This window comes from Carettochelys insculpta, chromosome 19, assembly GCF_033958435.1.
Source record: "Carettochelys insculpta isolate YL-2023 chromosome 19, ASM3395843v1, whole genome shotgun sequence".
NCBI classification, from domain to species: Eukaryota; Metazoa; Chordata; order Testudines; family Carettochelyidae; genus Carettochelys; species Carettochelys insculpta.
The window spans coordinates 1,826,973-1,841,799 of NC_134155.1; the positions used below are offsets into that span (position 1 = coordinate 1,826,973).

General features: G+C 43.0%; 2 protein-coding genes across 7 annotated transcripts in view; one reads left to right on the forward strand and one right to left on the reverse strand.

Annotated features, from left to right (window-relative positions):
- The window catches only part of LOC142023278 (bleomycin hydrolase-like), a 42,448-nt gene extending 40,218 nt beyond the window's left edge, over nucleotides 1-2,230 (forward strand). For 3 of the 5 annotated variants that reach the window (XM_075014060.1, XM_075014063.1, XM_075014061.1), the window contains one exon: nucleotides 1,269-2,230. In XM_075014060.1, the coding sequence (XP_074870161.1) occupies nucleotides 1,269-1,420 (152 nt within the window). In that variant the 3' untranslated portion in view covers nucleotides 1,421-2,230. The remainder of the gene's footprint in view (nucleotides 1-1,268) is intronic. The other 2 variants (XM_075014066.1, XM_075014064.1) reach the window with 2 other exon arrangements.
- Nucleotides 1-14,827, reverse strand: part of NSRP1 (nuclear speckle splicing regulatory protein 1) — a 146,607-nt gene that overhangs the window by 32,024 nt on the left and 99,756 nt on the right. The gene's annotated exons all lie outside the window — the stretch shown is intronic.

Here is a 14,827-nt window from a genome sequence, read left to right on the forward strand (position 1 = left end):
GAATGTCAACAACCATGGAGGCAAGGAGTTCATTATCCTCACAGGGTGCAATTACTTGTTGCACGTGAGGAGTGAGAGGTTGTGTGTCCCAAGAACTCATATCCTGAAGAAAGAGAACAATCAAGGCAGCTTCCCTTGGCAGTCCCTCCAGACTTCCTTCTAGCTTGCATTACAATTGATAGACTTTTTAATTTATGGGAATTCAATCTGATCTCTGGCTTTAGAAACAAGATGATGTAGATAAATGCACTTATTGTCTGTATTCTCTGGGCATTTTCTTGTTTCATTTGATAGTGTGGTGATAGTGTTATAGGGACATGAGGAACTTTATTACACAAAGCCTCTTCATCTGTCTTCTATCAAATATAGCCTCCATCTCCTTGGCAGCGCACAGTCTCAATTGGTTGGTGCTGAATTCCCTGGAATGGAGGCATAAGTAATGTCTTAAATGATCGGTTTGTTTCAGAGCTGTATTAGGCTGAAAACCAAGCTGTTCTAGATGTAGGATTTTCTTCTTTATACAGGTAGAAGAAGCCTCTTGCATTAAAATTCCTAGACCGAGCCTTACAGAGAGGGAAGGGTAGAAACATGAGGTGCAATTAATCCTGAAGCTTTGTTTCAGTCAGAGGGTATCTCAGTGGTGTCGTCTCTGAGGGAAGAAATTAGCATCTAATATGTGGGGGACACATTCTCTCCGTCTCCTGAAATGGAATTCTGGACAGAGAAGTCCAGATCACTGAAGTGGTTAATAAGCATGGATTAAATGGTCTGAAGTTTGACTTACGCTATCAGGAATGTATTATGATTCAGCTAAATAAGCATGTTCTTGATGTCCATTAGAGTACTAACATGGGATTGAGTGATTAGGGTCTGCCTGTTGTAGATGGACAATCTATGCTCCAGAACAACCCTTTGATTCAGAAATCCCTTTGTTCTGGCTCAGAGACCATTGTGTACTGAACAAAAGTATCTTCTGCCTGTGTTTGCAAAACTATTCTCAGGATTTCCTGTCAAAGACTGTCAAACTTTCTTTCTATTTAGGCTTGTTGCACCAAGTCTCTGTCAAGCTAAAACCTATTTAATAACTAAAGGAACAGAAAATTTAAGTCTCTATGACTTTGCCACAAAAGTTGCTGTGGAAATAAGATTTTTCCTATTTATGCTTGACAGTATGAAGTTGTCAGACAATACAATTTTGCATAAGATCCATGCCTCCTCCTATCAGTAATATCCTTTGTTTTGTAACTGCCTTTATTTATTGTCTCCAGGTTACCTGATTATGACTGATGACTGGTTTTCTGAGTACGTGTACGAGGTGGTGGTAGATAAGAAGCATGTGCCTGAAGACATCTTAGCAGTGATGCAGCAGGAACCCATTGTCTTGCCAGCATGGGACCCCATGGGTGCATTAGCAAAGTGAACAGCGGAGTACTTGCCTCTCAGTGATGCACCAGAAGTAGATGTAACAGAGAATCCAAGAGAACAAAAGACAAAGCCAAATTATGTGATCAAGTAGACCGGGTGGTCCATACTCTTTAAATGTATGCGAAGGGCCTTTGTGGGAAATTGTGCTTTAATGAATGGCTGAATAAAAAAGCCATTACGCTAGTCTGCGCCTGCGCAATCCCAGGGAAGAAACTTGCCCACTCCATGATGCGACTGTTTAAGTGCTTTCAATGGCAGTTGGATTTTTATCTTTTTAATAATGAACACAACTCTGTGAAATAACTTTTGATCAGTGCTTTCCCTGGGGAAAATGGTTTTAGATAATTATCCTTAAAATATGGCTGAGTGGTATTAGGAAATGTATAGCAAAATATTTAGAATTAGTCTTCAATGTTTTTACTTGTACTATAAAAGTATCCATGCTCACTATTGGCTCAGCTGTGTTTCTAGAGAGTGATTTACATTTACTAGGGGGTGGCCTTAAGGAGGTTGGTGTACAGACATGGTTCAATTTTCTTACAAGTAATTATTCCAAAACTGTCCTATTTCAGCAGCATTGAGCCTCCTGGATGTATTTAGCCTGACTTGCTCTGCTCTGTCCTGTCCAAGCTGGACTGACTGATTCTGGTGGGTGTTGGTCTCTACCTAAAGGACAACCATAAACCTGTTCATTGGGCAACTGCAGAATATGGTGCTGAGTTTTTAATTACTGCATTTTATTTGAATGTCTTCAATTGAAAGGTGCTATGGAGCTTTCAATTAAAACCCTTTCTGGAGTTACAGAGAGCAATCTGTGTTTCTTTTCTGAACTTGGCCCCATGTAATGTCACTGAACTGGAACATTAGTGACCCACAACTATCTCTTGGGGAGCCAAAACATAGCGGTTCAACAGCCATGTAGTTTACCTTCTCAGTAGTATCTCAATGGATCTCCTCCCACACTGTGCACAGATGAAGACATTCACACAACAGGAGGTCAAAGACCAATGTGATGAGCACAGTGCAGATGCTTGGCTCCAGCTCAAGCCAAGCTGTTAAACTGCTGAACGCCACCTCCATGGCAATGTGACTTGTGCTGTTCTGCACAGAGTCTTCACTCACTGGGGAAGGAAGAAGAAGGGGTGGGGGCGAAACAAATGAAGAGACTGCTGACAGAAAAGAACAGTCCATTACCCTATTGCAGGTAAAACAGTGCTCTCCTTCAGTGCAAACAAAGCCTGGGATTGCTGGGGACACAAATTCAGCCTCTGCTACTGACATGCTGTCAGCATAAAGTGTTTTTTCCACCTTTAGTAAATCCCATTAAAAACTCAGTGTGAAGAGTAGCAAGACTTGGCTGCAAACAGAATTGCTTTCAGCCTGTCCTTATGATAGTTAACAACAAAAACTTGAGACTAGTGCATAAGCATTCCAGTCCATATGTCCCCAGGCTTCAAACTCGCAATGCGTGGATATCCTCCGCACTTAACTCTGTAACAATGGATTATCCTTGATTTCTACAAGAAAGCTCTGTGGAAGCCTGCACTGCAGAGCAGCTGTGAGATGGTCTCTAATGGTTTGCTTTGTGTTTATGAAGCAAACTCAGAGGTGCTACTCCAAACCCTGGCCACATAAAGAATCACTAACATACATGTGCAAACGGCCTTAACTGAGGCAGGTAAACTATTCCTTTGCGGGGGGATGAATGCAGTGGTTCTGAAGTGAGCTAAGACTCCTGCCTGTGAGGACTTTTTCTTCCCAAATTCAATATCCTAGTGATTTAAGGGGTTTTGATTGTGATATTGCACAAGTTCATCTATTTCCTCCATATTGTTCACCACTTCATTATAGCCGTCAAAGGGAGTTAGTCTCTTGAGACACAATGAATAGTATTTTTTTTCCTCTCCACCAGCTCTGCCAATTGAGTTTGACAAGCTTAAATTGTGTTTGAGCCTAGTTTATTTAATTTGGAGTATTTTGAATTATTTTCCAGTTCATGCGTATCTCTGCTGCCCTTGCCTGGATGTTTCCCAGTACAGTTTACACAATAGCTTTGGCTTCCCACTTCCCCCTTTTCAAAAAAGCACAGAAAACTGAGCATTGAAATAAGCCATGTAAAATGGAGCCACTCTGGCAGAAGTATTATTCCATCTACACCCACTGCTGCTCTGAAATCTTTGCAAGGAGGCTAGGGAAAGAAACTTACTCACGTTTCCTCTGCTTTCATAACCCCAAGGGTGATTAAACCAACAGCTTTTGGTAGCCTCTGTCTGTTCTGTAAGGCTAAGACCTTGACCTGTACCCATATTGTTTGGTCTGTTGCCATATTGTAAGGCCTATGGCCTTTGTGTGCAGACAGACTAGAAGGCAGCAGCCATTAACTGAGAAGCAGGAAGTCACATCCTCACATTCCAGCTGTATTACATCAAATATCAGGCTGTTGAGGAGATCCTGTCCAAGTAGCACCCACCCTCGCTGCATAAAGAAGCAGACCTTAAGATGGTTAAAGAAAACTTAGTGGCTGGGTCTACAGGAGCTCCTTTCTTTTGGAAGGGGCATGTTAATGAGTGGGTTCGAAGATGCTAATGAGGTGCTGCCATGAGTATGCAGCGCCTCATTAGCATACTGGTGGCTGCAGCGATTCAAAAGTGCGGCTTTTCAAATCGTGCGCCGCCCATAGAGACGGGGACCTTCCGGTTAGGATGAAGGGCTTTTGAAAACTGGGGGGGTCCTTTCAGAAGGTCCCTGTCTCCACGGACAGCGTGCGATTCAAAAAGCCGCACTTTTGAATCACTGCAGCCACTATTATGTTAATGAGGTGCTGCATATTCAAGGCAGTGCCTCATTAGCATCTTTTGAAGCTGCTCATTAACATGCCCCTTCCAAAAGGAAGGGGCTTGTGTAGACACAGGGCCTGTGATAAGAATATAAGGCCATTACTGGCTCAGACCAAAGGCCTTTCTAGCCCAGTATCCCGTCTGCTGACAGTGGCCAGTTCCAGGTGCCTCGGAGTGGGCGGACCGAAGACAATGATCAAGTGACTTGTCTCCTGCCATTCATCTCCAGCCTCTGACAAACAGAGGCTAGGAACACCATTCCTACCCCTGGCTAATCGCCTTTTATGGACCTAACCTCCATGCATTTATCTAGCTTTTCTTGACCTCTGTTATAGTCCTAGCCTTCACAGCCTCCTTGGGCAAGGAGTTCCACAGGTTGACTGCGTGCTGTGTGAAAAGAACTTTATTAGCTTTAAACCTGTTACCAAATGAAATTAATGGGTATCCTCTAGTTCTTATGTTATGGGAACAAGTAAATAACTTTTCTTTATTCACCCTCTCCACACTGCTCATGATTTTATAGACTGTCATGTCCCCAGTCAACCTCCTCTTTTTTAAACAAAAAGGCCCAGTCTCTTTAGCCTCTCCTCATATAAGACCCGTTCCAAACCCCTCAGCATTTTAGTTGCCCTTTTCTGAGCCTTTTCTAATGCCAAACTATCTTTTTTGAGTTGAGGAGACCACATCCTTACGCAGTATTCAAGATGTGGGTGTACCATAAATTTATATAGGGGCAATAAGATATTCTTAGTCTTATTTTCTATCCCTTTTTTAATAATTCCTAACATCCTATTTGCTTTTTTGACTGCTGCTGCACACTGTGGATGCTTTCAAAGAACTATCCACGATAACCCCAAGATCTCTTTCATGATTAGTTGTAGCTAAATTAGTCCCCATCATATTGTCTGTAAACTTGGTGTTATTTTTTCCAGTGTGCGTTACTTTACACTTATCCACATTGCTGCACTTGCCATTTCTCAACCACTCAGTTTGGTGAGATCTTTTTGAAGTTCTTCACAGTCTGCTTTCATCTTGACTATTTTGGACAGTTTAGTATTGTCCACAAACTTTACCATCTCACTACCTACCCATTTCCCTAGATCATTTATGAATAAGTTGAATAGGACTGGCCTTACGACTGACCCTTGGGGAACACCAGTTGTTACCCTTCTCCATTCAGAAAATTTACCATTTATAACTACCCTTTGTTTCCTGTTTTTTAACCAGCTCTCAATCCACGAAAGGCTCTTCCCTTTTATCCTATGACAACCTAATTTACACAAGAACCTTTGGTGAGGGACTTTGTCAAAGGCTTTCTGGAAATATAAGTATACTACATCTACTGAATCCCCCTTGTCTGCATGTTCATTAACCCCTTCAAAGAATTCTAATAGATTAGTAAGACACGATTTCCCGTTACAGAAACCATGTTGATTTTTGTCCAATAAATTATGTTCTTCTATATGTCTGACAATTTTATTCTTTACTATTGTTTCGACTAATTTGCCTGGTACTGACATTAGACTTACTGATCTATAATTGCCAGGGTGGCCTCTAGAGCCCTTTTTAAATATTGATGTTATGTTGGCTGTCTTCCAGTCCTTGGGTACAAAAGCTGATTAAAAGGATTGGTTACAAATCACAGAATAATTCTGCAGTTTCACATTTGAGTTCTTTCAGAACCCTTGGGTGAATGCCTTCTGGTCCCGGTGATTTGTTACTGTTAAGTTTTTCTATTTCTTCCAAAACCTCCTCTAATGGCACTTCAATCCAGGACAGTTCTCAGATTCATCACCCACGAAGGACGCTGCTGGTTTGGGAATCTCCCCAACATCCTCAGCCATGAAGACTAACATAACGAAATCATTTAGTGTCTCTGCAATGGCTGTATCATCCTTGATTGCTCCTTTTGTATCTCAATCATTCAGGGGCTTCACTGGTTTTTTTAGCAGGCTTCCTGCTTCTAATGCACTTAAAAAATATTTTGCTATTATTTTTTGAGTTTTTGGCTAGCTGTTCCTCAAAAATCTTTTTTTGGCTTTTCTTACTACATTTTTACACTTAATTTGGTGGTGTTTGTGTTCCTTTCTATTCGCCTCACTGGATTGGACTTCCACTTTTTAACAGATGCCTTTTTATCTCTCACTGCTTCTTTTACATGGTTAAGCCATGGGGGCTCTTTTTTAGGTAATTCCGTCTGGCAAGAAACAGTTTATCAATGGGGTTGTGAAGTCCTGATGTCTTTGTTGTGTCTTGATAGTCCCTAATTCTCCATGGGGTGGGGAGAGAGGCAATGTCTGACTCCGTGATTGTTTTTGTGTTACAAAATTGCACTCGGTGTCAAACCCTTAAGGCAGTGAGATGTGATCGGTTGGGAATTTTTTTGTTAGCAGATGTAAGAGTTGGTCAGTAAAACTTTGGTTACATTCTAGCTAAGCAAGACCCGGGTTTCACTATGCAAGCTGGTGCCGAGAAGGAAGTTCTTGAGGAACCAGCTCCAGGACACAGGTGCGAGGCCTCAGTGCATTGCTAGGTATGCTGTGCAGAAACTGGAGTTCTCCAGATGAATGGGATCCTGACTGCCATGGAGAAAATTTCCTCTCTTACAGGGAGGCGTGAGCATTTTAAGATAAATGTGTGCATTCTGTTTTTGATTGCTAATATACATAGGAGAAGGGTAAGTAGGATATTGTGTGAGGCTGTCTCTTATTGGTAAAAGGTCCTGCACACCCAGTGAAACAGTGAGAGTGGATTCAATCTGAGCTGTGGTGGCAGAAGGGGCAAACCTCCCAGAGTGCGACTCTCTCCAAGACACCAGCTGTCTATTCAGCACAAACATCTACCCTCACCAGAGTAGTTACCCCCATGCTTAATTGGTAATGAAAGAGGCACAAGAGGTGAAGCAACGTTTTTACATTCCTAAGTTACTCAGCAAGCCCACAGTCACCGGTGCAGTTCACAGCCAAGCTTGGAGGTGCTTGGGCTCAGTCCGGGCACAAATTCAGCACTGGTTACACTTGTTCTTAGCACTCAAGCTTGTTCACGGCTAGTGTGGGAATGTCGTCTGGAGCTGACAATTATTGCTTTGTGACAGAAGTGTATCCCTGCCTTTACTGCACATTGAGGCTGCCGGAGTGACCATGAGGACACTGTTTGTCCCATTACCTGCATTGTCACCCGTTTTCAGGAGTCTGATTCCAGTCTTTTGCCACTGCCAGCCCCCAAGAGTTGCACGCCCTGCTTGTTCTGCCAGCAGTTCTCATGCACAACCTCTGCTGGAGCAGCTAGATGCCCTGCCAAGGCCATTTTTATCTAAGCAAACAGGCCGGCCACCATAGCCACTGGAGACACACTGGCTTAGACAGCATTGACTTTCTTTGTTGCTTTTTAAAATTGCAACATTTGAAATGTTGGTTTAACATTCCTACATAGACACAGATTTTCCCCGTCAGCTCCTAGTGACGGTGTGGCAGATTTTACGTGTCCATGCTACTCTCTGGGGGACACAGCTCCACATGTCTCTGGTAAAGAAGTGAGTGTTTTTTGGGTGCCATCAGCTGATAAATGGATAAGTGTCCTGAGGCAAGAGCATAGTGCATTGTAGTCTACATGGAGCATACAGAGCAACAGCAAAAGGGAAGAAAAATTAATTCCAGTGCCCTATCCCACCTTATACTTGTATCAGACTTAATGATCTACTGGCTGCTAATGGCAGCAGACAATTCTCCCTCAAATTTTGACTCAAATTCAGGTCTAATCTAACAGAAACCTGGTCGCTTTTTAGGTACCAGTTCTCATTGAAGAAGTATGAAACCTACAGAAAGATAAGTATGTTAAAAACATGTTTCTGAAGTTTCCTACTTTACTTCAGCTGTCCCTAATTTCTCAGATGGGGGAATTGAGGCAAAGAACAGTGACGCAACTAATTTGCTAGGTCCTGGGTCGGAGGGTCATCGTCCATTTACCAGACCACACTGCCTCTGTTGTAAAGGTTGAGTGGTAGGGTGAATGCCAACGCTCAGTTACAAAATTGAGGATGGAGACAAACAATATTTACAGGCCTCAAGCTCTGTTATGAACACCAGGTTCTGGGTCCTGAACAGCTTGAGGGCGCTGACAGTCCCCAAGGCACTTTGATCGCCTCTCACATTCACAGAAGCAAAGCAGGGTCAAGGAACGTGTTGCCACTTTCTTGTGGGCCCAGCACAACAGGCTGGTTTCATGGGACAGCTTAAACAGGGAACGATTTGTTTTTCTCCAGTTTTTGGGGGGGTGTGATCAGAGGAGAGAGGATTAGGATTAAAATCATGCATTTCAATGAATGGAATGCAAATCTATGAATAAATCTAGCCTGCTCAGCATACAGTCCCAGGGCAAGGGAAACTGGCCATAAGGGACCGTGGATCCAGATTGCAAGGAAATATTCACATCCAGTTGGTAAAGAGAGGCTGAGGTGAGAATGGCGGTGGGAGCCAAACACCCTGGCGCTCTCTCCTTCTCTGGCTTACTTGTATCCCCAGTACACTGTTTGCACATGGAAAGAAAGATCTCTGAATTGTACACACAGTGGCACATAGCAAGCTGCATTCCTTTTAGGACTATAACCCTAACAATTTTTCAAGTGGCAGTTAACAGAAGGACCCACCCTACAACCTGTTATGACAATGCCCTGCTAGGTGGGGATGGCAAGACTTGCTTCACACCTCAGCTGCTCCTGAATTTCTTATTCAGGGTTTTTGCAAAGTCACCCACCTATATACAGCTTTTCTTCCCGTTCATGGAGAAGACATGAGTTGCACCCACTTCCTCTTGGACTAGCATCGAGATTGAACTTCATATTCCGTTCCACCTTTAGAGCCTGGTACAGCAATGGCCATTTAATTTGCACTCAAGAAAGAGGTGTTCTAAACTCAAGGCTGTGGGCCTGTAACTTTCTCCTAAGATCAGTTACAAGTTCAGGTGTTGGCTGTATTTGGGTCGAAGGGCAGATGACATCCCCACTCCTCTAGGGGAAAGCCTCTGCTACAGGAGAATACTTGCAGAGCTCCCAACCAGACATCCGGTTCTCAAAAGGAGCAGGAGGAGTCTGACCCTCCCAATACCCGTGCTATTAGGACATTCTTACATGTGGCTAGCCACTGCACCTTTGCTCGCAAAGCTTCCCCTTCTCAGAGTGCCTTCAAGCAGCAGCTTTCCCCTGATTCCTTTTTACAGAAATGCCTGTCTTTAAATGGCTCTTTTCAACAGCACAGAGAATGAGCTGAAGGTAAATCTATCTGACCTGTCTCTCTCTCTCTTTTTTTTTTCCTCCCCTTAAGCAGCATTGCAGCAATGGCCTCTGGGAAGAACCTTTTCCCAGGAGGCCGCAGTAGCCCCATTTTGCAGCTCTAAGGAGTTCTGATCATCTGCATGAATAATTAATCTTCTGGGCCCCAAATAAAACATCTTTGTGGGCTTGACAATACCTATATTTGATGGACGCCCAAGTAAGACACTGAGCAGCCCAGTCTGCCTGCAATGGTTCTCTGGATTGTGAAGGCCAGAGGCCTTGGTCAGTTGCTTTCCGCAAGCCGCCTTCATGTTGTGGTAAATGAGCCATGCAAAACCTGTAAAGCGTGCAGCACTGTATATTACTTCTTACTATCCACATTTTAGAGTGCTAGTTTGGTGCCCTTAGGAGACAGCTGAGTGGTAGGAGCTGATTGGCTAGTGCCATACAGAAATACAAGCTGCTCCTTTATAGATGAGAGCCGGTTGCTGATGGCACTGGCAGGAAACCAGCCTGCGTTCCACAGCAAAGCCTAGATTTTTCGGCAGTCTACACTGTGCTCAGGTTTGCACCACCAGGAAGGAGCAAGCCCTGACTTTTTAAGTTCTCTCATAGGGTCAGAAAGAATAATGGGGAAAGTTACAAGAAAAGGCAGTTGAGTAAGTGAGAGGCAGTCTCCATGTGTCTTACATGGGAGTGCAAACTAACAGTTTACAAACAGCCAATATTCTCATAGACAGCATGAGATTTGTTCAATGTTACTTGGTCTCAGAGCTGAAAGTTACACAAAACAGGAAAATGTGGGAGCCTTAAATCTGGCTACAGCTTGTAAGTGATTGGAATCAGGTAACCCCTTAGCAACAGCACAGTTCAAGTGATTCTAAGTAGAGGGGCCCATACACCAATACAGCCAGGTTAAGAAATGTGGGAAGAACAATCAAATTCACATCTTTCTTTCTGTGCAGAATCTCCGAGTTTCAATTTTTTTGTTTTCTTGGGACCCTCACTTAAATTTAGAAACACTACATCAGGATTTTGTAGGTTTCTGATCTCTGAAACATTGGTGCCTCCAGCTTCTGCCACAGAAAGTGAGCTTGGACTATTTGGGGCAGAGCTAGTCATGACACTAATGGTTAGGGATTTCCAGTGTTGCCTTTGCAGTATTTAGGCAATTTGCAGGAGGCAGCTGCCTGACCCAGCTGCTGACAGGTCAACATGGACTGGACAGCAGAGGAAAGACCAGGAGACTGAATAGTAGGTGGTAAAACCAAGGGTTTGTCTACACAGGAACACTAAAAAATGTAATCTGGATTAATTAAATATGTGAATTTAAAATAAATTAGTTAAACTGCACTGAACTCTTGTGTACATGCAGAATTCAAGTTGCCCCAAGGACCCTTCACACACATCCCAGATGACAGAAAAGCAAAGCCGGGCAGACCCATCATATTTGCACAGAGCACAGTTACTGACAGAGTATCAACAAATGCAAAACTCACAGCCGTCTCTCCAATGTTACAACAATCAATATGCTTCACAACACCCTTTTTAAGATCCCCAGGGCCTATCCATGCGTGTCTCCACATGTGGTGTATCTCATTCAGCGCATCAAATGCCCCAGCATCAGCCATGTGGGTAAACCCAGCCTCAGATAACCTCATAGCTGCAGCTGAAATCAATGGGAGCTATGCTGTGAACACAATGCTTAGTACTCTGAAAAATCATACCCATGGCATCCGAAATCGGGCACCCAATATTAACTGAGCCTCTTGACTTTTCAATCTTTTTGTAGCTCAGCTGCTCTTTTGTAAAATAGGAATAATATCATCCTTTCACTTCACATTGGCTATGGCCACACTACCCCTCCCTTTTGAAAGGGGCATGTTAATAAGGCAGTTCAGAAGATGCTAATGAGGCATTGACATGAATATGCAGTACCTCATTAGCATAATGGCGGCCGTGTGCGAGTCGAAAGTGCCTCTTTCGGGACACACACTGCCCATGTAGACTGGGGCCTTTTGAAAGTACCACCTGACTTAGAAAGCCCCTTTTTCCTATTTGGCTTTTAGGAAGAAGGGACTTTCAAAGTCAGGTGGGCCTTTCAAAAGGCCCTCATCTACATGGGTGGCGTGTGTTCCGAAAATGGAACTTTCGAATTGCGTGTGGCTGCTATTATGCTAATGAGGTGCTGCATATTCATATCAGCACCTCATTAGCATCTTCTGAACTGCCTTATTAATAACATGCCCCTTCCAAAAGGGAGGGGTAGTGTGACCACAGCCAGGGTGTTGTGAAAATAAATTAACTAATACAAGTGATGTGGTTAGATACTAATATAGGGATGAGTGATATAGAAAAGCCCATGAATAGTCAGTTTTTGTGATGCAATTATTTACGCAGTATCCAGAAAATGCTGCAGGGTTTTTTTGCAAAACAAATAAAATATATAGATATATTGCAAAGTCATTAAATGGAAAACCTGTAAATGAACAAAAAAAGCCAAGATAAGTAATTGCTAGAACGCTTTGGCTAGGTCTACACTAGAGAGTTTTATAGACAAAGCTCGCGGAGCAGCTACTCACAAAATGTGCTTTGACAACAGAAACTGTTGACAAAAAAGCTGTGTAGATGCTCTGGGGGGCAAGGTTTGTCAACAGAGAGGATCAAAGGATCGATCTACTTTTTTGTGTAAGCACAATCTGTCGATAGACATTGGTCGGAATGTCTCTTCCAAAACTAACTGCTATAGAAATATGCTTCTAGTGCAGACATAGGCTTATGTGGTCTTACTCTCTGTTTACCTTAAAGCTTTGTCTACATATTACTAGTTGCTCACGCTGAACATCAGAAGTCTGTGCCTCTGAACACAGTTTAACTACTATTGTAGACCGAGGTAAGCTTTGTTCACTAGTATGGACAAAGCCTTCTCTAAGCAGAGTGGTGACAGTGCAAGAGATGATAATTTTTTAAAATGACACATCATGTCTGGAGAAATGGTCTGACGTAACTAGGAAGTTTAATAAGGACAAATGCAAAGTACTCCACTTAGGCAGGAACAATCCGCTTCATACATACAGAATGGAAAGTGACTGTCTCGGATGGAGTACAGAAAGCGATCTAGTGGGCATAGTGGACCACAAGCTAATCATGAGTTAACAGTGTGACGCTGTTGCAAAAAAAGCACACAAGATTCTGGGATGCATTAATAGGAGTGTCATGAATAAGACACCGGAAGTCAGTCTTCCGCTCTACTCAGTGCTGATTAGGCCTCAACTGGAGTACTGTGCCCAGTTCTGGACACCACATTTCAAGAAAGATGTGGAGAAATTGGAGAAAGTCTAGAGAAGAGCAACAAGAATGATTAAAGGTCTAGAGAACATGAGCTATGAGGGAAGACTGAAAAAAACTGGGCTTGTTTAGTTTAGAAAAGAGAAGATTTAGAGGGGACATGAGAGTGTTTTTAAGTATCTAAAAGAAGGTTACAAGGAGGAGGGAGAAAAATTGTTCTCCTTGGCCGCTGAGGATGAGACAAGAAGCAATGGACTTAAACTGCAGCAAGGGAGGTTTAGGTTGGACATTATGAATAACTCCCCAGTTGTCAGTGTGGTTAAACACTGGAATAAATTGCCCAGGGAGGTTGTAGAATTTCCATCACCAGAGATTTAAGAGCAGATATCTTGTCAGGAATGGTCTAGACAATGCTTGGTCCTGATGTGAGGCCAGGGGACTGGATTTGACCTCTTGAGGCCCTTTTCAGTTCTAGTGTTCTATGATTCTATGCAGATTCCTACATATTTCTAGAAACCAGAGGGGAAAAACTCCAAACATTCTGATGAAAGATCCTATATTCTGTCACAGAGTCAGAGTTCCTGTAAAATCCTTTTCAGGATTCTGGTATTAGCAACCTGTGAATTCTGGTTGAGAGTGAAGGAATGGATCCTTTTCATGAACAAAACCATCCCCCCAAATACCAGATTTAAGTCTGCAAAACGATCCCATGTACATACACAGACTTTGTTCAGAGCTCAAGAAATGTGCAGCAAGTGAGACCCGATGAACCTCCAGCCTCTCAAACTCTTGGGAATGACCTGAAGTGCTGGGAGCAGAAAGAAAAAGGTAGAGCGATAGAAGGGCTCTAACCTGCTATTCTCTCTTTCTCCAGATAGCTTCTAGGACAATCTGGAAAGAAGAATGAGGGGGGATATGAGAAAGTGATGTAAAAAAGGAAACCAGTTACACACTGCTATTCACCCTAGCTGATAACAAAAGAACAAGAAAACTGCAGAGAAATTAGATGGCGGCAAGTTTAAAAACTCACAGGTGGCTTTCTTACACCATGTTCACAAAGAATTACCTCCCATGGTTCAGGTACATATCTTATTAATTAATACTGCTGCATTACCACCACTGTCCTTGAGATGGCTCCAATAGCCAATGCTCGGGTGAAGAAATGGGTGGGGGGATCAGCATTCAAGAAAGGGAAGCTATAATTATAGCCCAATAGACTTGTTTGTTCTCAGAGTTTCTGTTATTCCTGAACTAGTCCAAAGAGAACAGCGCACACTGCCTGCCCCTTATGCCAGTTGTTTTGTTGTGCCTTCCAAACATTTGTTTGGCTTTTTCCCTGTATGATTTTCCCCTTTCTCTGTCAAATCTGCATGCAGACCAGGGCATTAGCTCACTGATTTAGGCTTTTCTACCCTTTATAAACAAATAGTAAAGTTTGAAACTGTTCAAGTAATTTCTCTGGACTGAAGCACCTTGAAGAAAAATAATTTGTTGTGGGGTTTTTTGTTGTTATTTTTTGAGTGTGGGGAGGGACTGAGGAAGTCTTGATTAAAGTAGCAAAAAACTCTTTTCAAGGCACTTGTGCCTCACATTTTACAACAAGCCTATTTCCGCATTAAAATAATGTAAGTGATCGGTACTGACAAGGACTGAGAACCTCCCTTTCTCCATGCGGCTCCCCGCCCTTCATACCTTCCCATAGTTTAGATCCACCTGCACACTTCTAACTCACTGATCTTTAACCCTGTTGGTTGTCCTCTTGTCGGCACCATCCCCCTATTTATAGCCGGAATCAGACACATGAGAATTATGCCATAACAGTGAGCTTTCCCTCACCTTCATCCTGCCTGTTCTAGCTGGATCCTGCTCTCCCGAGCTGATCAGAACGTACAAGTGTAGCCACCCACCTCTAGGAGAAAAATTGAGCTGCAGCCCTGGTGAAACATAAAGTTTATTTGACTAAAAGTGACGCAAAAATTCTTAAAGAGCTCTTTGGCAGCAGATTATC